We start from the raw sequence: 24,470 nt of genomic DNA on the forward strand, positions 1-24,470 counted from the left end.
TTTTTTTTTTTTTAGATGGAGTCTCGCTCTGTCGCCCAGGCTGGAGTCAGTGACCGGATCTCAGCTCACTGCAAGCTCCGCCTCCCGGGTTCACACCATTCTCCTGCCTCAGCCTCCTGAGTAGCTGGGACTACAGGCGCCCGCCACCTCACCTGGCTAGTTTTTTGTATTTTTTAGTAGTGACGGGGTTTCACTGTATTAGCCAGGATGGTCTCGATCTCCTGACCTCGTGATCCGCCCGTCTTGGCCTCCCAAAGTGCTGGGATTACAGGCTTGGCCACCGCGCCCGGCCTCTGTCGGGATCATCTTAATCAGAAGTGACAACTGGTGCACAAGTCTTCCTGAGATTTAGAGGGCAGGGTTCTTTCTGTCCATCCTGGCTCTTGCAGGCTGCTCCAGAAGTGTTTGCAAGGCAGCATACCACAGTGGTAGTTGATGGAGCATAGGTAGCTGCTGTTGAGCTAAGTTACGAAATTGATCAAATTTAATTGTAGTTTACCATCCAAGTCTTCTTTTGAAAGCTGTAAACCTTCAGATAGACTGTAGGATTCCAAAATAATTGTATCAGACGATTCTACCAACTGCACCTATTATCTAGTCGGAGAGACAGATTCATGGTGCTCTGTAGTTCACTCTTGCTCTCTTCCCAGAACCCTGTAACATCTTCCTTCTAACCTCTGTGTCTTTACACATAAAGTGAGACTTGCATAAATATCATATAGGTGAATCCATTTTTTAAAAGTGCATTTTGCCGGTCTGTGCCTTTTCACACAGAGCTTACATTTAAAGTTATTACAAGCAAGGAATGGCTTACTCTGACATTTACCTGCTTGTTTTCTGCATGTCCTCTATACTGTTTGATCCTCAGTTCCTCCATTGCTCATTTTAAAAATTTGGTTGGTTTTTTAAAAATGTCCTTGTTCCCTATTCTGTATTTTTTATATTTTTTATTAATTATATTTGGGACTTCAGTTAATATCCTAAACTTAAAATAGCCTACGTTGAATAATGCTAACTTGTTTGAATTATATAAAGTTTAGTTTCAACAGTATATAAATATGCTGCTTTTGTACTTTTCCATCCTTCCTAATCTATGTTATTGTCTCAGAGTGTATCTGTATCCAGAGTGTCTGTTAAAATGGATTTATAATTGTCTTATATAATAGCTGCCTACCGGAAGTACAATAGTAATGTTACCTTTGCCAGTTTTGTAATAGTAATAGCAGCTTTCTTTACAATGTTAATTCTTCTGTGGCTTAATATCACTGTCCAATGTCCTTTCATTTTAACTTGATGGCTTCCTCCTACCAATCCTTGTAGAGCAGGGGTAGTGACGTATTCTCTTAGCTTTTCTGTATCTAGGCATTTTTGCTTGAAGTATCACTTGCCAGATACAGATTGCTTGTTTGATAGCTTTTTTCTGTTAACACTTTGTTGCCGCCTTCTGGCTTCTGTATTTTCCTTGCTTTCTGAGCTGTTTGTTGTTAATCAGTAGTCCCTTCTACATAACAAATGGCTTCCATATTTTCCGTGCATTCTGAGCTGACTGTTGTCAATCAAGACTCCCTTCTGCATAACAAATTGCTTCTCCCTTTCTGTTTTTACAATTGTCTTGGCTGCTGACTGATTATAATTTTCTTGATGTGGCTGTCTTTGACTGACTTCTCCCTGGAGATTTTTACATTTCTAAAATTTGGACATTCAGATATTTCATCAAGTTTGGGAATTTTCAGCCATTTGTGTCTTCAGATATTCTTTCTGCCTCTTCTCCTACTGCACTTATGGGATAGCCATATTGCATTGCATTGGTCTACTTCATGGTGTTCTGTGTACTTGTTAGGTTTTTTGCACTTTTAAAATTCTTTTCTTCTGTTCTTCGACTGGGTTATTTCAATTTTCATTTCTTCAGACTTAATCTTTACCTGCTCAAATGTGCCGTTATACTTCTTTAATGAACTTTTCATTTCCATCATTGTGCTTTTTTTTATCTCTAGATAGTCCATATTTTCTTCTATAATTTGTCTCATCGATACTCTTATGTTCTTTTATCATTTGTCTATTTTTTTTTTCTTTAGGCTTAACTCTTTTTTTTTTTTTTTTTCTTGAAGACAGTCTCACTGTCAACCAGGCTGGAGTGCAGGGGCGCAGTCTTGGCTCACTGCAACCTATGCCTTCCCTGTTCCAGCGATTCTGCTGTCTCAGCCTCTTGAGTAGCTCGGATTACAGGCATACACCACCATGCCTGGCTCATTTTTGTATTTTTGGTAGAGACGGGGTTTCACCATGTTAGCCAGGATGGCCGGGATGGTCTCGATCTCCTGATCTCGTGATCCACCCAGCTTGGCCTTCCAAAGTGCTGGGATTAGAGGCACGAGCCACTGCACCCGTCCAAAACTTGGTTTTTTATGGTCTTCTTGTATAAAGTTCAGGACATTTTCAGTTTCTGCTTTTCACTTCACATTGGTCATACTTTCCAGTTTGTTTTGTGTTTTTTTGTTGTTTGTTTGTTGTTTTTTAGAAAACTATATTCAAATCTTACAGTGTGTTAACTCTGGAAGTTTTCTTCATTTCTCCAAGGTGTCTTCTTAGTTATTGAAGGGTTAGCCTGCATTGCACCAGTGTTTTGACTGAGTGTAATATAAAAACTGTCAGTTTTTAAAACTGGATCTGTACTAACACACCCGTTTAATATTTAGGGAGACTTTATAATTCTGCCTCAGCCTTCTGTTTTTTTCTCATATTGAAGCTGTAGATAAGCCTGAGGGCTAACAGTTTTACATGTTTTTGAGAATGTCTCCTGTCATGAGCATGTGCATGATTTTCTAAATTCTTTAGTGTATTTCACTGCTTTCGAATATCCTGATTTCTCCAAAAGAAAGATCTCTCCAGCTTTTGCCCCGTTTTGCAAGTTGTCTGTTTTATGGGTTAACTGTATACTTTGCTCCCAGCAACTTAGATGTTTGTGACCAATGCCTGGCATTTTCAACCATGAGTGAGTTCTGAGTTAGGCAAAACAGAGATACGTGTATTTCAGTAATTCTTTATGTAACTCCTAGACATAAGACACAATAAATTAGCACATAAGGTCATCTTTACTCCTTCCAGAATCAGGGATCAGGGCCTCACATTGGGAATGTGGTTTGCAGTTCTGAAGGCTTCAGCTGTGCCTGGGAAGGTGGTATGGCAACACCACAAGACTTTCCTACCGTTCTAAAAATTATGTCTTGGCTCAGTATTTGCTTGGTTGATATAAATTGTTGGTTTCCAGGGTCCTGTCAGTTTTGGGTTGATGTGCTATTTCTTGGAGGGTTCATAAGTATCTGTCCTGTAGCTTTGCTTTCAGTGTAATTTATGAAGCACTGATTGTTTTCTGATCTCAGAGTTCATACGTTTTTGTGCCTTAAAAAGTTTCCTTAAAATACTTAAATAGTATGTTAACCTCCTAATTTGGGTTCCTAGATGTTAGGTGTTTGTTTTAGTGGATATGATATGAAGCTTTTTGTTTGCTTCGTTTTTAAGTAAGATTATTGATTCCATATAAAATGCATGAGGCAGGATTCGTTTGTTATAAAGTACAGTTTGGTTTTATATAGGACAATCACAAAATACTTTGTTGCCAGGGTGACTTTCAAGTAAATATCTAAATGAACGAATAAGGGAATAATCATGTAAGTTTGCAGCAGGATCAACAACTATGAAGATTCCTGGCATAAGCCTACTTAGCTTGTTAGAAAAATAGCAAGGTTGGTGTAGCCGAGGCAGGATGAAAAAGGAGAACAATTATGTATGAAGAGCTCATAGAGATAACGGACAATCCATGTGATTGTTTTATATCGGTCATGTTTTATGTGGGTCAATAGATACTACTTTAGATTTTACTCTAAGCCTGGTTCATAACTGGAAGTGGGATTAGTAAGGTTGTTACTGGCATCTAGTGGTGAGAGGCTGGAAATGCTGCTAAATATCCTAAAATCTGGAGTCTCAAACACCTTTAGGAATTTAACACAGTTGGACCGTCTCCTCAGAAAATTGTGAAGAAAGGCATACATGTGGAACTCTTTGATAATATAATTAGACAATTTCTGAATGCCATCTGTGGGTTTCATAAATAGGAGGGACTTTTGTAAGCCCTTGAAAAGTTCAATTGATTAAAGTTTGGGGGAGGTGAGGGGTGGGAGAGAGAGAGAGAGAAAAAAAAAGAGAGATTCCAAGTTTGTCTCCCAGAGTTATTGACTCAGTAAGCATTGCATGGAATCTGAGAAGCTGCATATCTTAGAGGTTCTCAAATGATGTTAATGTTGTTGGTCTGATAATCACATTTGAGAATCGCTGATACAATCAGACATATCTTTAGCCATGTTGCATATCCATGAGTTGCTTGCTCCAATGCACAGTTTGTTGAAAGTGATTCTGGGGAGGCTAAAAAAGATATAGAGAAGCTTAATGCATAGCACCTTTGTATAGTACCTACAGGGTGTTTCCAGACATTTCCTAGAGAGGTTGTTAAAAATATGTCTTGCAAAATAAGAGGCCTATATTTTATTGATTGATGCTTACCTTTGACATGATTCACCCTGACCCCTGATTCACACTAAATATTAGAAGATCTAAGAAATCATACCTTAAGAAATTTGAACAATAAATAGTAAGTAGTAATATTCCCAGCCTATAGGTGACAGTTTGAGGATTAGCTCCCTGACAAATATTTTAAACTCATTTATTCTGTGTTGCTAGCCAAATGCTAAAATGGGGGTTACCTTGTATTTTACTGTTGATGTATACATCCTATTAAAGATATATCAGTGTTGGAATTATTTTGTTGTTGTTCATGAATTACATTGTGTTTTTATTTCAGAACTGTTTGTCAGTTAGCACAGGAGCAGTTCTTTTTAATGTGCACCAGATGTTGCATGGGACACAGGCCTCTGCTTTTCTTCATTACTTTACTGTTTACCATATTGGGGGTGAGATGTTTTCAGATGAACTTCTCAGTATAATGCATTCTTAACATGACAGACATTCAGAAAGTTACTATATAGCTTGTATTATATTTAGAAAAGGCATCATTAATAAATGCAGTATTACAGTTTTTTACTATTTATAGATTGACTTTTTTTTTACAGTTCTTGAGACAAATATAGTATGTCTTGGAAAAATAAAGAGCTTATGGTTTTTGTCATTGATATGAAGTATTACCAATTGGGTTTAAAAAAATTATAGGGACTCTGAGTGTAGACTTGTGAATTCATGTTGTTTTAATTTATTATTTCAGAGCACAGCAAGAGAGAGGGGTAAATACTCAGGTGAATATTTCACACTTTTACGGCACCTTCTCAATTATGCTTACAATGGCAATATTAACATACCCAATGCTGAAGTTCTTCTTGTCAATGAAATTGATTGGCTCAAAAGGATTCGGGTAAGTTGAATAGTATTTAGTTTATTATGTCACGATCAAATCAGCTGTCTTATTAAAAGGAGGTTTGGAATCTTATTTAATCTCTTTTTATTTGATGACTTAGGAGAATAAATTCTCAAAATGCCTCTGAGAATGAATGCAAACAAAATGTATACTTTTCACTGGTGAGTTGGTAACTTAGATTCATAGAAACACACATAGCTGGTTTCGTTCGATGTGTTTTACTTTTCTTGGAACTTGAAATGCTGATAATTCTGTTTCTTTCACTTTGGTGTTTTTTGGGAAATTATCACATTTGAAGACTTTTTTAAAAGGTCAAATTTGAGAGATTGGTATTTTCATTGAACCATCTGATGTCTTATTTTACAGAGTTCTGTGAGAGTATATTTCTGAAGTATATGGCATTGGGCTCCAGGTTAGCGTTCTTCTAGTAAGTTATAAAGCTTACTTACAGGACATGGTTTTTGAACCCTGGCTATTGCCATTGTGTACCCAGATAATTCCTTTTGGGGAGGAGCTTTGCTGTGCATTGCAGGATATTGAGCAGTATTTCGGGCCTCTTCCACTCAGTGCCATAGTAACCTCCTTTCCCTGTGGTTGTAAATCCCAAATATGTTTGTGTCTTGTGGGAACAAAATTGCTTACATTTACTGTTCTAGAGACTTCTAAAAAAGAAACAGGAAACCACTTGTGCAGTTTGGGGAAATTGTATAGATCTCATTTCCCTCTAGCTCTCTGTTCTCCTAACTCCCTGTCCTTTTCTATCTCCATGTTATAAGTTGGGCCTATAATATTTTTCCTTTTGCAGGATAATGTTAAAAGCACAGGTGAAACAGGTGTTGAAGAGCTGATACTGGAAGGCCACCTTGGGGTAACAAAAGAGTTACTGGCCTTTCAAACTTCGGAGAAAAAGTATCACTTCGGTTGTGAAAAAGGAGGTGCTACTCTCGTTAAAGTAAGTACTCTTTTTTTTTTTTTTTAGATGGAATCTCACTCTGTGGCCCAGGCTGGAGCACAGTGGTGCCATCTCAGCTCACCGCAGCCTCCACCTTCCAGGTTCAAGCGATTCTCCTGCCTTATTCTCCCAAATACCTGGGATTACAGGCATGTGTCACCACACCTGACTAATTTTTGTATTTTTGGTAGAGACCTGGTTTCACCATCTTGGCCAGGCTGGTGTTGACCTCCTGACCTCAAGTGATCCCTCCTCCTCCACCTCCCAAAGTGGGTGAGCCGCGTGCGCAGCCTCACTAAGATAAGTTTGAATTTTGGTACTGAACTTCTTACCATGACTTTATAAATGTTTGTTAGCAAATGTATCTGATTGAACTCTGTGTAATGGCTTTGAGACATAATCTTGATGTTTTTTTCTTTTTTCACGTCCCACTTCTCTTTTAAAAAGGATCTCTGAAGAGGTTACAGTACCTCACTTGAAGAGATTTTATTTTTTGTTTTTTGTTTTTTTGAGACAGAGTCTGCCTCTGTCGCCCAGGCTGGAGTCCGGTGGCCGGATCTCGGCTCACCGCAAGCTCCGCCTCCTGGTATTCTCCTGCCTCAGCCTCCCAAGTAGCTGGGACTACAGGCGCCCGCCACCTCGCCCTGCTAGTTTTTTTTTTTGTATTTTTTAGTAGAGATGGGGTTTCACTGTGTTAGCCATAATGGTCTCGATCTCCTGACCTCGTGATCCGTCCATCTCGGCCTCCCAAAGTGCTGGGATTACAGGCTTGAGCCACTGCCCCCGGCCAAGATTTTGTAAAGTAATTACAAATCAGAGTTTTGATTAAGTGGTATGGAAAGTCAGTAAGCAGCATTGATTGATTTTCATGTTGAATAATCTCAATTTTTCTTGACTAGATTTCTAAATGAGAGAAATTTCCATCTTGCAGAACTTCATTTTTTATACAGTATTTCTTTTTTTTATTTTTATTTTTTTATTTTTATTTTCATTTTTTTATTATACTTTAAGTTCTTTTATTTTTTTAATTTTTTAATTTTTATTTTTATTTTTATTTTTTTATTATACTTTAAGTTCTATACAGTATTTCTTGGTGAGCTTTTTATATGTCATGCAATTCAAGAAAAAGACTGTAACTTTGATGCATTCTGTTCCTATTTGAAATGAATTTGTTTATGTTTATATCTGATTAAAGAAGTTAAATTTATTTAGAATGTCTCTTTTCTTTGGTATAAAATTGTTTAAATCACTTCAAAAAATCTGATCTGGAAAACTGATTACATTTATTAACTGTTCTCAGGCGTTTTTATACAGTTTTGTTTTGTTTTGAGATATATAATGAGATATTTAGTTATGTCAAATAATTATTAAAAGTATTTCCTTTGAAGAGATGTTTTTTAACCTGTATTTTCTACTAATAACATCTAATGTCTTTTTCTAACTTACTAGGAATTAATTGATGATTTCATCTTTCCTGCATCCAAAGTTTACCTGCAATATTTAAGAAGTGGAGAACTGCCAGCTGAGCAATCTGTTCCAGTCTGTAGTTCACCCGTTACCGTCAATGCTGGTTTTGAGCTACTTGTAGCATTAGCTATTGGCTGTGTAAGGAATCTCAAACAGATAGTAGATTGTTTGACTGAAATAAATTACATAGGCACAGCAATAACTAGTGAGTATTTTAAATTATAAAGCTGTATTGTTCATTAATGATACTACAGTTTAAAATTTTATTTGATGTTTTAGAAAAAATTAACTTGAGATGGATTTTTTTGATACAATGAGTTTAACATTTTTAGTTGTCAGATATATAATTAAAACTGTTTTAGTCAGAGAACATTCATTCCGAAAAATTTTTAGATATGTCTTTTAAATGCTCCTTTCTACTTTGTTTAGATGTTCTATTTAGTCATATGTGAAATAAAACCGAAACTTCAGAGTAATAGGAAGGCAAATTTAATGCCATAAAAAGTTTATATCTAAAATGTATGCATTGAATAATTTTCATAATCCTAACACTGAGGTTGCTTAATGTTATTTTTGTTGAATTCTAAGGAAGGTATGGTTTTAAAGATCACAATGTGAGAAGAGAAATTTGAGTGTATTTTACTAAGCTCTAAATGCCTAGATCAGTCCCATAAAATGAGTAGCTATCTTCAGATCTTACATAGAACTGAAACTCAAGAGTGGGAGGTGGGTGTAACCAAAATAACAGATAATAATATAAAATTTAGTTCATTTCAAGGAAAAAACCAAGGCTTAAGAATATAATTAACAACAGCATGCATTATAAATCTTTAATTAATAAATACAAATTTATCTTTGCTTATGTATTTCCCTGGGTGAGAATATTTTCAATCACATTGTAGGAGTTTCTACCCAATTACTCCCTGCTTAGAAGGTCAGATCTTTTTTTGTTCTGTTGAATCTGCATAGAGAGAAGAGTTTCTTCTTTTTTTTTTTTTGAGACAAAGGCTCGCTCTTGTTCCCCAGGCTGGAGTGCAACAGTGTGATCTCAGCTCACTGCAACCTCCACCTCCCAGGTTCAAGCAATTCTCCTGCCTCAGCCACCTGAGTAGCTGGGATTCAAGGCACCTGCCACCACGACTGACTGATTTTTGTATTTTTAGTAGAGATGGGGTTTCGCCATGTTGGTCAGGCTGGTCTAGAACTCCTTACCTCAGGTGATGACCTGCTGTAGTGTAGCCTCCCAAAGTGCTGAAGATTACATGTGTGAGCCACCACTGTGCCCGGCCAAGAGTTTCTTTTTTAAAAACGCTTCTTTTGTTAATTTATTTAGCTAATGTATTTATGTGGTAAAGTAGGTAGTTTCAAAAGAGTTTATTTTTTAGAAACACTTGTTTATTTTACTAGTGTTTATACCTGGTAAATATGTATTTTCAAATATGAAAGAGGATACGTGTTAACAATTATTAACTTCCTACAGATTTTATGTTTCCAGTCCAGAGATTATCTCTGTCTATGCATTTGTATGTATGTATAGCTGTTTGTTCTGTACAAATGAAAATGTACAAAGTACAATATTGTTAACTTTGTTTTGTACTTAGTAACACACCTGTCAGCACATGAAGATCTGTGTAATTCTGTTTATTAGCTACATAACTTGCAGTTCAATGTGCTCCAATTTATGTAATTCATCTCTGATGGTGATTGATGTTTAAGTTGTTTTGGTTTCATGCAAGGAAAAGAGTGATTTATAGTTCTCACAGTTATTTCAAATACACATCTCATTGACTATCTCACAATAAAACTGGATATCGGCAAAGCAATTGTCACTCTTTACTAAGGAAGGAAACATATTTACGTGAAGGTTATACTTTTTAAGAGTCAGAGCCAGGCGCGGTGGCTCACGCCTGTAATCCCAGCACTTTGGGAGGCCGAGGTGGGCGGATCACAAGGTCAGGAGATCGGAGACCATGGTGAAACCCTGTCTCTACTAAAAATACAGAAAATTAGCCGGGTGCGGTGGCAGGTGCCTGTAGTCCCAGCTACTCAGGAGGCTGAGGCAGGAGAATGGCATGAACCCGGGAGGCGGAGCTTGCAGTGAGCCAAGATCGTACCACTGCACTCCAGCCTGGGTGACAGAGCAAGACTCTGTCTCAAAAAAAAAAAAAAAAAAAAAGAGTCAGAACCACAACTTGAGTCAAAGTCAAGTTTGTATTGTATACAATACTTACATTGTAAATAAGACAGTGCTCTTATATACAATTAAAAGTGAGAAAACCATAGTATTTTGTTTATAGAGAGTTCTGACCACAGTGAATTGAATACTTAGATATAGAAGTTTTTTGTTGTGGTGGTTTTTGAGAGGGAATCTTGCCCTGTTGCCAGGCTGGAATGCAGTGGCACAGTGTCAGCTCACTGCACCCTCTGCATCCTGGGCTCAACTGATTCTCCTGCCTCAGCCTTCTGAGTAGCTGGGACTCCAGGCACACACCACCACACTCAGCCAATTTTTGTATTTTTAGTACAGACATGGGTCTTGAACTGCTGACCCCATGATCTGCCCACTTCGGCCTCCCAAAGTGATGGGATTACAGTTGTGAGCCACCATGCCCGGCCAGAAGTTTTTAATGAGTAAAATAATAATGGTTAACACTAAGCCTGTGTTTCACACATAGAAATTTAGTGCTATACCACCTTGTTTTTTGGAGACAGAGTCTCTCTCTGTTGCCCGGGCTGGAGTCACTACAACCTTTGTCTCGTGAGTTCAAGCGATTGTCCTGCCTCAGCCTCCCAACTAACGAATTACAGGCATGTGCCACCATGTTCAGCTAACTTTGTATTTTCACTGGAGATGGGGTTTCACCATGTTGGTCAGACTGGTCTCAAACTCCTGACCTTAGGTGACCTACCTGCCTTGGCTTCCCAAACTGCTGAAATTACAGGCGTGAGACACTGCAGTGGCCAATATTATACCATCTTATATGACTCTTCAAATGGTTACAGAAGCAGTATCATTAAAAACATCAACAAGGTCTGTAGTTAAGAATCTGTATAGTGGCTCATATTGTTGGTGTGAAAATTTAAAATACTGTTTCAAAGTGGCTGTGGTGGTAAAGGATGTGTTGCTGTTATTAATTTGTTAACCTGAAAGTGGTGAACAGAATCACCATTTTCATAGTATAAGCATCTTTTCTCTTTTTAATTCAGCTTGTGAAGCACTTACTGAGTGGGAATGTCTGCCTCCTGTTGGACCCCGCCCACCAAAAGGATTTGTGGGACTCAAAAATGCTGGTGCTATGTGTTACATGACCTCTGTGATCCAATACATGATTCCTTCTATCAGGAACAGTATTCTTGCAGTTGAAAGCACAGGTAGTGATTTAGATGATGATATGTTCGGGGATGAGAAGCAGGACGGTGAGGTAAATTTTAATTACCGTTTTCTTTGTCTGAAGATTCTGATAACAGATGCTGTTGTTCTCCCTCGGATTACTATACTTTAATGGGATTTTGTGGGGACTACATTTTGATGATCCAGGCAGAATCTCTGAGATGCTATGTCTGGCATACTTGTAGTACTCACTATCTAATAGACTTGAAACTCCAGTTGATAATTTTTAGCACTGTTTTTTTGTCTCCAAACCACAGTTAATATAATCGCATTTTGTGTGACATAGTAAATGTAATTTGGTATTTGAAAAATGATGAATTTATTTGTTTTTAATAATTACATTTTCATTGTCTTGTTTTTTAAAATGTGTTATTTAATTTCTTTCACTTTTTATATTGTCTGTGTTTCATAAACTGTACTTATTTTTACGATTCTCTATTTTTCTCAAATTAGAGCTCTTTCTGCTAAGGAAACAAATTTGTTTCTCAAATAATGCTTCACGGACCTGTTAACAATGTTAATTAACAACTGTAATCAGGCTGGCTATGAAATATATCCAGTTGAAAATAAAGCAGTAAAAAAGATAGTTTTTAGTGGCAGATCACATATTTAAGATTTAAGATGTAGCTCTTAAATACGTGTGTATGGAAAATGTAGTTTTGGTCATATTTGGCTGGGCATGGTGGCTCATGCCTATAATCCCAGCACTTTGGGAGGCCAAGGCATGCAGATCACCTGAGGTGGAGAGTTGGAGATCACCCTGACCAATAGAGTGAAACCCCAGTTTTACTAAAAATAAAAAAATTAGCCAGCTGTGGTGGTGCATGCCTGTTAGCTGGGCATAGTGGTGGGCGCCTGTAGTCCCAGCTACTCAGGAGGCTGAGGCAGGAGAATCTCTTGAACTCAGGAGGCAGAGGTTGCAGTGAGTTGAGATCGCACCACAGTACTCCAGCCTGGGTGACAGAGTGAGACTCCATCTGAAAAGAAAAAAAAAAAGTTTTGGTCTTTTTTTTTTTTTTTTTTTGAGCCAGAGTCTCACTCTGTCTCCCAGGCTGGAGTGCAGTGGCACAATCCCAGCTCACTGGCTTCTCCAGGGCAGGAACTGGGTATTATTTATTTCTGTAACACAAATATCAGATACAGAGCAAAGCATATAGAAACATATTAGACATTAGTAAAGCAGCTGTATTTGAGATTATGACCTTTGGAGCTTTTGTGTATGCTCCCATTCCTTCCACAACTAGCCTTAATAACCATATTTATTTTTAATAATTGTGATAACATTACATGGACTATCTCATGTAATCTGGGAAAATGCATTATCCTCACAAGAAGATACTGAGTCCTAGGAAGACCAAGTGACTTACTCCCTGAAGTTACTTATGGCAGAGCACTCATTTGTCTTTAGTCCTGTCTACTTGACCAAACTTTACTGTATTACACTACCTCTAATGTTTTTTTAACTACTTTTTGTTTTTTTGAGGTGGAGTCTCGCTCTGTCGCCCAGACTGGAGTGCAGTGGCCGGATCTCAGCTCACTGCAAGCTCCGCCTCCCGGGTTTATGCCATTCTCCTGCCTCAGCCTCCTGAGTAGCTGGGACTACAGGCGCCCGCCACCTCACCCGGCTAGTTTTTGTATTTTTAGTAGAGACGGGGTTTCACCGTGTTAGCCAGGATGGTCTCGATCTCCTGACCTCATGATCCGCCCGTGTCAGCCTCCCAAAGTGCTGGGATTAGAGGCATGAGCCACTGCACCCGGCCTTAACTACTCTTTTATAATAACTTATCTGTGAAATATTTTATCATAACCCATCTGTGAAATGATCACTAATATTAAAAATTAACTGCTCTGGAAGTAAGAAGTGTGAAAAAATGAATAGCATTTCATTTACTAACTTTTGTTATTTGTTTCAACTTCTTTCATTATACTATCAAAGTTAGATTAGCTCATCAATGTCTTTTGGTCTCTAGAGTAATGTTGATCCCCGAGATGATGTATTTGGATATCCTCCATCAATTTGAAGACAAACCAGCTTTAAGTAAGAGAGAAGATAGGAAAGAGTACAATATTGGTGTCCTAAGACACCTTCAGATCATCTTTGGTCATTTAGCTGCTTCCCGACTACAATACTATGTACCCGGAGGATTTTGGAAACAGTTCAGGTAAATTATGGGTGGGTGATCATTTAAGTTTCATAAAAACCTCAATACAGTAAACTTCTAAAATGTATCTTAGAATACATAATTAGTTTTGTATTTAATATCTAAACTATACTAATGTTCTAACTATCTTTCTTGGTCATAGTTTTTTTAAATTATCCCAATAGAAAGGGAAAATTTGTCACAGTAAAGAAAGGCATTGTATTATTTAATCTCCCTTTTTTTCCCCACTGTTATAATAACTTTAATTTATCTTGCATTTTACAGAAGTCTCTGAACGATTTTAAAAAAGCACCTCCTTACCCCATATCACGTTTCTCTGACAGGTGTTAAAAGTAGGCAATGAGTATGTCAACAGCTTGAACATCAGGGTCTTGCATGGACTTCAGACCAACCAACCACTCGCCAAAAATCTTGGCAGCTTTTTAATCTTGTTTTTAATAGAACGGTATATCCACTCTGATGGCAAACCTATCCAGCCACATCTCCACAACACGCTTTGCAAAATCAGTGATTATCAAATTAGTTAGCTTTGGCACAGAGCTGTGCTCGCTTGCCTGTGACAGCCTGGAAGCCAATTTTGATGCTGGCAACAGAACATCTAGAATGACAAGTTTCGCACTGTAGGAAATAGAGTTGTGTGTCCTTCTGTGGGATTGTGTCTGGTGATCGGCATGTGTGACAAGTGACATATTCCTTGATATATCTTCTCAAGACATTTTCTATCTGTTTCTGTTGGAATCTTCCTTTGATTACAAGTTGGTTATTACCATCTATAGAACCACTTGTACCCAATTCAGCCAACAAAAATGGAAGGAGATGTTTGGGCTGATGATGTAATAGTTTACAGATATCTGTAAGGTTGACAAAAGAAGTTTTCTTGGTTCTTACTCAGACGACCTGTGGAGGTTTCATGACAAATTTCCTTTTCTCCCCAGCAACCATATCTGGATTCTTTTCCCTCATGATGTTGAACACTCGATTCAGCAGCTCCTCGTATATGTAGTCTCTTTCTGAGCCTGCCCAAGCAGGGCCTGTCTGATTACTGAATGAGATACCATCATCTTTTTTGCTGTCTTCATCGTCTAGAGCTTCATCTTTCTCTAGTATTTCATCCTCATCTGGGAACTTAACATTCTTCTTTTTCTTCTTTTTATTGCCAAGCATAATGTCAAGGTCATCCTCTGGTTCAGTTGGTTCTTTTTTTTTTTTTTTTTTTGAGACGGAGTCTGGCTCAGTCGCCCAGGCTGGAGTGCAGTGGCCGGATCTCAGCTCACTGCAAGCTCCGCCTCCCGGGTTTACGCCATTCTCCTGCCTCAGCCTCCGGAGTAGCTGGGACCACAGGCGCCCGCCACCTCGCCCGGCTAGTATTTTTTTTTTGTATTTTTTAGTAGAGACGGGGTTTCACCGTGTTAGCCAGGATGGTCTCGATCTCCTGACCTCGTGATCCACCCGTCTCGGCCTCCCAAAGTGCTGGGATTACAGGCTTGAGCCACCGCGCCCGGCCTCAGTTGGTTCTTGAACATCACTTTCAATCTTAAGATCCTTTACACCTTCTTCAGCTTCATCAATATCAAATATCTTTTTAGTTTTTTTCTTCTTTTTCTTTTGATTAAAGAAGTTCAAGTCATCTAGATCATCAGAAGCATCTTTTTTCCTAGTGTCTTCTTCATCAGCTTCCAAATCTTTGTCCTCAGTTAGCTCTGGCTCCACTTCTTTTGTTTCTGAAGGCTGGGTTTCCTCTGTTTGGGTATCCCCTTCCTCATCTAACATAAAAGGCTTCTTCTTCTTTTTCTTCTTGCTCATATTAGGATCAAAAATCATCTCGTCCCCAGACATGGCTGGGGCTCAAGTGGGCTCGGCACGGACAGGAAGTCAGACGGGTCACCCCCAGGCCCCGGCGGCAGTGCTGCTCCTGCTGATACCTCTCCCACCACCGCACTAGGCTCTTGCATCAGTGAAAGGGAACGACCTAATCTCTTAAGATACAATTTAATACTTCATTTTGGAGGACTTATCAATTATATAAAAGCAGCCAGGCACAGTGGCTCATGCCTATAAGGCCAGCACTTTGGGAGCCCAAAGCTGGCAGATCACCCGAGGTCAGGAGTTCAAGACCAGCCTGACCAACATGGAGAAACCCCGTCTCTACCAAAAATACAAAATTTGCCAGATGTGGTGGTGCATGCCTGTAATCCCAGCTACTTGGAAAGCTGAGGCAGGAGAATCGCTTGAACCCAGGATGTAGAGGTTGCAGTGAGCCAAGGTTGTGCCATTACACTCCAGCCTGAGCAACAAGAGGAAACTCCATCTCAAAAAAAATTACATAAAAGCAAAATACTAAAATGTAGTCATTTCCTTGCTTAAACAGCTCTCTGCTACAGCAAATGTCAAATATATTGTATTATCTATATAGTTTTTTTGTATATCTCTAACATTTTTCTTTAAAAAGATGATCATGGTACATTATCACATATAATAAAAATTATTTTGTAAGCTTGGAAGACATGGCAAAACCCTGTCTCCACAAAAAAATACAAAAATTAGTTTGGCATGGTAATATGAGCCCTTGTAGTCTCAGCTCCTTTGGAAGGTGGAAAATCATTTCATTCACTAACTTTTGGTCTTAGTTTCTTTCAGCTTTTTGCATTATAAGTTAGATTAGTGCATTAATGATATCTTTTGGTCTCTGGAGCAGTGTTGATCCCCAAGATGATGTATCATACTTACCTTGAACACCAGCATTACTCATAAACAAATGGACATTTTCACCACTAGAAAGGAAGTCCCCCTTCCTAGCCTGGCAAGAAAAAATATATGTGTATATTATATATAATTGTAACTTTTTTTATATAGGTATATTTTTCTTTACAAATTTGTAAAGTAATAATTCCCTAACATCGTCCAAAAGTGACCAATAAAATTTGGCCTCTTTTTAGGTTTGGAAAACCTCAATTAGGCCAGCTGCAGTGGCTCACACTAATAGCCCTATCACTTTGACAGGCCAAGGCAAGCAGATCTCTTGAGCCCATGAGTTCAAGACCACCCTAGGCAACATGGCAAAACCCCATCTCTACTAAAAATGCAAAAACTTAGCTGGGCGTGGTGGCCTGTGCCAGTAGTCCCAACTACTGAGGGAGGATCACCTCAACTGTGATGGAGCCACTGCCCTCCAGGCTGAGTACCAGAGTGAGACCCTGTCTCAAAGAAACAAAGAGCTCAGTTACATCTTAAACTTGTCTTTTTTTGTTTGTTTGTTTCACTTATTTTATCACGGCCTACTTTCTGTCATACATGGTACTAAACACTGTAGTGCAACTTTTTACCATATACTGTAATACATGCCCTTCGTAGTGTGTAGAAAAATACTGCTGTCCCTCATAAGCATTTAGAGTTCTTTCAACAAGGTACTTCCTGGATAGCTTAGAGGTAGGAAAGGAAAGGCTTCTTCTGATTTCTGAGCTGCTTTTTCTGTTTCATTTATGGCAGCCACCCTTATATGTATTAGCATATCACTTTCATTTCTTTTGAAAGTCACAAACTTATAGTACACTGACTCCCCATTGTATCTCTCAGTATAAATTTCTATATTCTATAGCTGAGCTGTAAGCCTAGGTTATAAGTATGATATGCATTTAGAATTCTTTTTTCTTCTTTCAGTTATATAACTTCACATGTGCCTTGCTCTCCTTTTTAGCTGTTTCAAGTAGTTTTTCTTTCCCTGGCTTATGCTTTCTTTACCTCAAGACTTTTTTCTGCAATCTAGTCAGCATTTCTCTTCTTGTTCTTCCAATTTACTATAACACTTTTAAGTTTCTATCTTCAAATCTTCTACTTAATACTTTGTGTGTGTGCATATATGTGTAATAATTGAATACATAGTTACATAATTATATACATTATAGAGGAATTTCATACACATATATATAGATATGTATCATTTTGCTTCTTTATAATTTGTATTTAAATGTATTAAGCTATAATGTGTTTGTACTTAAATATGTATGTTTTTGTCTTCTCGGTGATTCTCACCAAATAAGTGTGGAGCTCACAATTTGTCCTAACACATTTGTGTTACACACACTCTAGACACATAGGTTCCTAATATGTTTTTTTCTTTTGTGGTAAAGTTCTTATAAAATTTACCATTTAACCATTTAATAGTGTACAATTCAGTGGTTTTTGGTACATTCAGAATTTTTGTGAAAGTATCACTATCATTTGGTTCCAGAACATTTTCATCACTAAAAAAGAGGTTCCCTGCTCATTAAAGAGTCAGCCTACTTTTCTTCCCACCCTGGCAACAAAAAATTACTTTTCTCTCTATATAGGTTTGCATATTTTTTATATTTCTTGTAATTTAATCACAGAATATATGGCCTTTCTGTCTCGCATCTTGTGTTAAACATGGTGTGTTTAAAGTATGTCCATTTTGTAACATGTATTGGCACTTTGTTCATTTTATGGCTGAATTATATTTCATTGTATGACTAGACCACATTTTGTTTATTTATCCATTGATTAACTTTGGATGGTTTCTGTCTTTGAGCTATTGTGAATAGTGCCTCTGTGAAAATTCGTGAACACATTTATGTGTGGATGCATGTTTCATTTCTTTTTGGAGTAGACCTAGAAATGCAGTTACTGGGTCATGTCGTAATTCTGTTCTATATCTAACTTTTTGTGGAACCACCAAATTGCTTTCCAAAGCTCCTGTAAGATTTTTACATTTTCTTTTCTTTGTTTTTTTTTTTTTTTTTTTTTTTCTTGAGAAAGAGTCTTGCTCTGTTACCCAGGCTGGAATGCAGTGGTGCAATCTCAGTTCACGGCAGACTTTACCTCCCACGTTCAAGCAACTCTCCAGCCTCAGCCTCCCTGCCTCATCCTCCTGAGTAGCTGGGACTATAGGCATGCTCCACCAGCACTCCACCACAGATAATTTTTGTATTTTCAGTAGAGACAGGGTTTTTAGTAGAGATGAGATTTGGCCATGCTGGCCATGCTGGTCTCAAATGCCAGACCTCAGATGATCCATCAACCTTGGCCTCCCACAGTACTGATATTACGGGTGTGAGCCACCAGGTCTGGCCCAGATATTTACATTTTCTGTCAGCACATTATGAAGGTTACAGTTTCTCTACATCCATCAACACCTGTTACCTTACTTTTAAGTATATCCATCCTGAAATATGTGAAGTATATCTTCTTTTGAATTTGATTTGCATTTCCCTAATGACTGTTAAGTACTGTTGAGCATTTTTTCATGTACTTATTAGTAATTTCTGTACTTTTTTGAGGAAATGTCCATTGAAATACTTTTCTCATTTTTTGATTACCTTTTGTTGTTGCATTGTAAGACTTCTTTGTATCTTCTTTGTGTATTTGTGATAGTAGGCCCTTGGAGATAAATTATTTAGAAATATTTTCTCCTATCTGTGGATTATCCTCTCAGTATCTTTATAGTGCACTTTATGCATAAGAGTTTTGTTTTGTTTTGTTTTTTCAGAGTGTCACTATGTCACCCAGGCTGGATTGCAGTGGTGCAGTCTTCGCTCACTGCAACCTCTGCCTCCCAGATTGAAGCAATTCTCCTGTCTCAGCCTCCCAAGTAGTTAAGACTACAGGCCCGTGCCACTACACCCAGCTAATTTTTGTGTTTTTAGTAGAGACGGAGTTTTACCACATTGGCCAGACTGGTCTTGAACTTCTGACCGACCTCAGGTGATCCTCCCACCTTGGCCTCCCAAAGTGCTGGGATTACAGACCGTAGTGTCCAGTCAAGAGTTTTAAATTTTAATGAAATCAAAATGGCTTTTTTTCTTTTCATTTTCAGGCTCCTCCTGTAATTTACTATTTTTATCATGGCAGAATGTGCATAACATAAAAATTCACCCTTTTGATTGATTTTAGTTGTCCAGGTCACTGGCATTATATACCTTTATGCCACTATATCCAAAGGTTTTTTTTCATCTTTTTATTTTGAGATGGGGTCTCGCTCTGTCGCCGTGCTGCAATGCGGTAGCATGATCTCGGTTCACTGCAACCTCCACCTCCTGGGTTCAAGCAATTGTCCTGCCTCAGCCTCCGGAGTAGTTTGGATTATAGGTGCCTGCCAAGATACCCAGTTAATTTTTGTATTTTTAGTAGAGACGCGCTTTCTCCATGTTGGCCAGGATGGTCTGGAACTGCTAACTTCAGGTGATCTGCCTGGCTTGGCCTCCCAAAATGCTGGGATTACAGGCTGAGCCAGTGCACCCTGCCAGTTTTTCTTCTTTTAAATTGAAACTTTATATTCATTAGTAATAACTCTCTCATATCCCCGTATTAATTTTGGGGTGCTGCTTTGGAAACTTTATTGAATTATTTTATCACAGTGATGTATACTTGCATGTAATCTTTAGGATTTTGATTTGGATGCTTTTTGTTTCTTATTTCTTTAATGATTGTTCTAGGAGAATTACTTTGTCAAATAGAAGTGGTAAAAATGGATATCTTTGGGTTGTTCCTGGTCTTAGAGGAAAAGTTTAATCTTTCATCATTAGAACCTTACCTTAGACAAGCTTGTCCAACCTGCCTTATTTTGTTATGTTTTGTTTTGTTTTAGGCTAAAAGCAGCCTGAAGCCATGGGTTTTTAGTTTCTGTGTCTAGTGATAAAGTGAAAGAGGGTGACGAAGGAACTTTACCAGCCCATCAAGAAACAGAAACTCAGAACCCATGAGTATATTCTCTCCCTTGGACAATCCTGCCTTAGACCGTGTTTAAATATTGACTCAATATGAACCAAAGCTAAACATAAGAAATAAAATTGTAAAAGTTTAAGGGGAAAATTTATGGCGTTGGATTTGGCAGTGATTTCTTTGATTACATCAAAAGTACAGACAACAGAAGAAAAAGTAGATAAAGAATACATTAAGTCATATTGTGATGTCCAGTGAAAATATATCTTAGTAGTTACTGGTATTACATTTATTCTCACGAGAAAGGAAACTTGTGAGGAAATTTTTGAGTTCTATTGAAAGTTTGGCAGAAAAGTGGTTAAACACAGGGACACAATTGCAAGAATTGCAAGAAAGAATACAAATGGGAAATGGCATGTATAGAAGTCTTATTTTTCTTTCCTAGTTTCTTTAAATTTCTCTGAGTATTGAAAGTAAAAATAACACTAAGGGGTAATTATGTATGGTTTTAGTATGTTTGACAATTACATATGGAGAAAAGTAAATGTTTATCTGGCTGTGAAGCTTCTGTATCTTAATGGAAGTGGTAAAATATTAACACTGTGATAATATAATTCATAAAGTAACTATATAATTTATATGTATATTCTATGTATTTATTTACATACATATATTTGTGTATATGTAAAATTACACAGACATAGAAAGCTAAACATACAGAAATAGGTACAACTAAAACCTAGAGAAATCTAATTTAAGATTTTGGCTTATACCAATAATAGTATCCTAATTGTGATACTGTATTACATAGTTTTGCAAGATGCTGTTGCTAGGGAAATTGGGTAAAAGATACCTTAATTATTATTTATTAAAATACAGAAAACAGTATCTCTGTTATTTCCTAAAATTTTATGTGATTTTACAATTATCTCAACTTAAAAAAAAAAAAAAAAAATCCAAGCCTAGAAAAAGAGAATAGGAAATCACTAACCAAGAAAAGTTGAAAGAACCATCCCGAGTAACTTTGGAAAACAGTGGGTGCTGTGAAGCTAAATAAAAAGAACTGTACAGAAATACTAATCACTGCAATTCTAGTTCCAAGTGTTACCAATTCTGGAACTACTTCAGATGTTTATTAGGGGTGAACAAATCTAGTATAGATAATAACAGCCAGGATTGTAATTTTTGTAAAGATAAGTTACAGGTAAGGGAAGGTAGATGACTTCAGTGAACACTGGTACTCAGTTGTAATCATATTTATTTTCAACTGCATACGTGGTGTGATATGTATATATGCTTCTTGGTGGTTTTGTTTTGTTTTGTTTTTGAGATGGAGTCTCGCTCTGTAGCCCAGGCTGGAGTGCAGTGGCTGGATCTCAGCTCTCTGCAAGCTCCACCTCCCAGGTTTACGCCATTCTCCTGCCTCAGCCTCCCGAGTAGCTGGGACTACAGGCGCCCGCCACCTCGCCCGGCTAGTTTTTTGTATTTTTTAGTAGAGATGGGGTTTCACTGTGTTAGCCAGGATGGTCTCAATCTCCGGACATCGCGATCCGCCGGTCTCGGCCTCCCAAAGTGCTGGGATTACAGGCTTGAGCAGCCACGCCCGGCTGTTTTTTTGTTTTGAGACAGAGTCTTGCTCTGTAGCCCAGGCTGGAATGCAGTGGTGCAGTCTCAGCTCACTGCAGCCTCCACCTGACAGGTTCAAGTGATTCTCCTGCCTCAGCCTGCCAAATAGCTGGGATCACAGGCACCCATCACCATGCGCAGCTAATTTTTTTTATTTTTTATTTTTAGTAGTAGCTATTTTTATTTTTATTTTATTTTAGTAGGGTTTCACCATGTTGGCCAGTTGGTCTTGAACTCCTGACATCAAGTGATGTGCCCCCATAAGCCCCCCAAAGTGCTGTGATTACAGCTTGAGCTGAGCCATCATGCTGTCCTGTGTATATGTTTTTAAGTTTAGACACATACATACAAATACGTGTAACAATAGAGATATGTGTGTGTGAGCACTGATGTGGTATATACACATATATTTCCAAGTTCTATACACTGAGAATGTCTAAAAATAATGACCCCAATAACATAGGTATCTAGCAGTTGGTATCTAGAGCTTAATTTGTAAGTACCATTTTCTGATAAAAGGAACCAGATCTGCTTGGAAAGTTGGTTTGTTCCTGGGCAGGAGCAGATGACTATGAGCATATTGACCTAGATGCAAGCCATTAAGGAAATTGTCAAAAAAGAAAAGAAATAATATCAAGTAGGCATAGGAACCAACTGAAAAGCTCTCATGTTAATATTGAAACAACTTTAGGAAAAAGGTAAATAATAGATTGTAACACTTAGCATAAAATAAATGCTTATACTGATGTAAGCAAATAACTGTATAAGTAAATAAATGAAGGAAATAGAGTTACACCATTAGAGCATCACAGTAGTAACTGATACAAGAAAGATTCACTGATGATTACCAAGATTAATGGGGAATAGTTGAATGGTAAACAGTATATTTTCTTTCTTTTTTTTTATACGGAGTTTTGCTCTTGTTGCCCAGGTTGGAGTGTAATGGCGTGATCTTGACTAACCACAACCTCCACTTTTCAGGTTCAAGCGATTTTCCTGCCTCATCCTCCTGAATAGCTGGGATTACAGGCATCTGCCACCATGCCCAGGTAATTTTTTGTATTTTTAGTAGAGATGGGGTTTCACCATGTTAGTGAGGCTGGTCTCAAACTCCAGACCTTGGGTGATCTACCAGCCTCAGCCTCCCAAAGTGCTGGAATTACAGGCATGAGCCACCATGCCTGGCCAGTATACAGTATATTTTCATGTAGGAATTATTAACCTGTTTTTTGCCTTAAAACTAGGGAAGCAGCCGGGTGTGGTGGCTCATGCCTGTAATCCCAGCCCTTTGGGAGGCGAAGGTGGGCAGATCACTTGAGCCCAGGAGTTCACCACCAGCCTGGCCAACATGGTGAAACCTCCATCTCTCCTAAAAATACAGAAATTAACTGAGCATGGTAGTGCATACCTGTAGTCCTAGCTACTCAGGAAGCTGAGGGAAGAGGATCACTTGAGCCCAGTAGGTTGAGGCTGCAGTGAGCTGTGACTGTATCACTGCACTCCAGCCTGGACAATAGGGCAAGATTCTATCTCAAAAAAAAGAAAAATGAAAAAAAAAAAAAAAAAGGAAAGAAAAAATACAGTGGAGAAAATAGTAAATTAAACCCAAAACAAGCAAAGATATTTCAGAAGTACTAGAAACCAATGAAGTTGGGGTGGGGGAGGAAAGAGTAATAGAGAAAGAAACTTTAGTACCAAAAATGAAAACAATATGTTTTTACTTCTTGTCAATTTGAAGTAATTTGGACTTACTTTGCCTCCTTTGGTGAGAAAACTTTTTAAAAAATATATGGATAAAGTACATTAAACTATAGCTTCAACACATTAGACATCAGAAAAAAAAAAGGAATATTATTCTTGAGATAGGAAACAAATGAGAGCCCTGCAGTAGCCTTAGACTACAATGTAGGGTGGAAGATTGAGTCAGAACAATGGAATTCCTGACTTGAGGAAACATTGTGGAGAATCCAAGGAGACTAAAGCATCTAAGGCTTGTGGTAGTACAGTGGAGAGCTGCATTAATTCTAGTAATCTTTATTTCTCCTTGAATATTCAAGAGAGAACTAAGCACTACATGTAAGTCAGGAAACAATTTGGGGTAAGGAAAGAAACACATGAAAGAACTAGTGGGAACAGTCTAAGATTCTCATAAGAACAGGAAAAATAACTGTTCCTCCCAGCCACATTAGATGATTCTGAATTCATAAATATTGACATGTGTGACTTCATCAAAAGGAAAGCTGTTTACTCTTCCAAAGACATTAAGAAAATGAGAAGACAAGGCATAGCATGGGAAAATATTTGGAAAATACGTAACAAAGAATTTCCTAACTATATATTAAAAAGTACATAATTAAAATTCTTAAAATATTTGAAAACTTAACCAAAGAAGTTAAATGGTATAAAACTGTTCAACATCATTATTCATTAGGGGTTTTTATGTTAAAACCACAACAGATACAACTACACCCCTGTCTTTTTGTAGTGCTGGTTTGGATCAGGAGCATACTCAACCATTACTGATAGAATTTTCCAAAGTTATGATCCTTTGGAAAACTGCCAGTTTCTTACAAACTTATTCATAAACTTAATGTACAACTAAGCAGGCTGACTCCTGGATATTTACCAGAATGATGACTAAGGTATATTCTGTATGTGGGTATTTATAGTGGCTTTATCAGCAGTGCTAAGTTGCTTGTGTCCCAGCAATTTTGGGAACAACTTTTGTCCCTTGAATGGCTAATAGATAGATAAACTCTGGTACATTCATATGGT

The 24,470-nt window shown here is 37.9% G+C and overlaps 1 protein-coding gene and 1 pseudogene across 2 annotated transcripts in view; one reads left to right on the forward strand and one right to left on the reverse strand.

The window, feature by feature from the left end:
* LOC111535438 (probable ubiquitin carboxyl-terminal hydrolase FAF-Y) overlaps positions 1 to 24,470 on the forward strand; it is a 151,998-nt gene that overhangs the window by 94,817 nt on the left and 32,711 nt on the right. Inside the window, 7 exon segments of the mRNA XM_031935007.1 lie at positions 4,856 to 4,964; positions 5,273 to 5,419; positions 6,228 to 6,374; positions 7,824 to 8,046; positions 11,049 to 11,263; positions 13,203 to 13,241; positions 13,243 to 13,394. Coding sequence (XP_031790867.1) covers positions 4,856 to 4,964; positions 5,273 to 5,419; positions 6,228 to 6,374; positions 7,824 to 8,046; positions 11,049 to 11,263; positions 13,203 to 13,241; positions 13,243 to 13,394 — 1,032 coding nt within the window.
* LOC111535439 lies at positions 13,914 to 15,350 on the reverse strand (annotated as a pseudogene). The gene is made up of 2 exons (XR_003308315.1): positions 14,888 to 15,350; positions 13,914 to 14,590 (listed from the first exon to the last, which is right to left on the reverse strand). The product of XR_003308315.1 is annotated as a eukaryotic translation initiation factor 2 subunit 2-like (transcript).

This window comes from Piliocolobus tephrosceles, chromosome Y (genome assembly GCF_002776525.5).
Source record: "Piliocolobus tephrosceles isolate RC106 chromosome Y, ASM277652v3, whole genome shotgun sequence".
NCBI classification, from domain to species: domain Eukaryota; kingdom Metazoa; phylum Chordata; class Mammalia; order Primates; family Cercopithecidae; genus Piliocolobus; species Piliocolobus tephrosceles.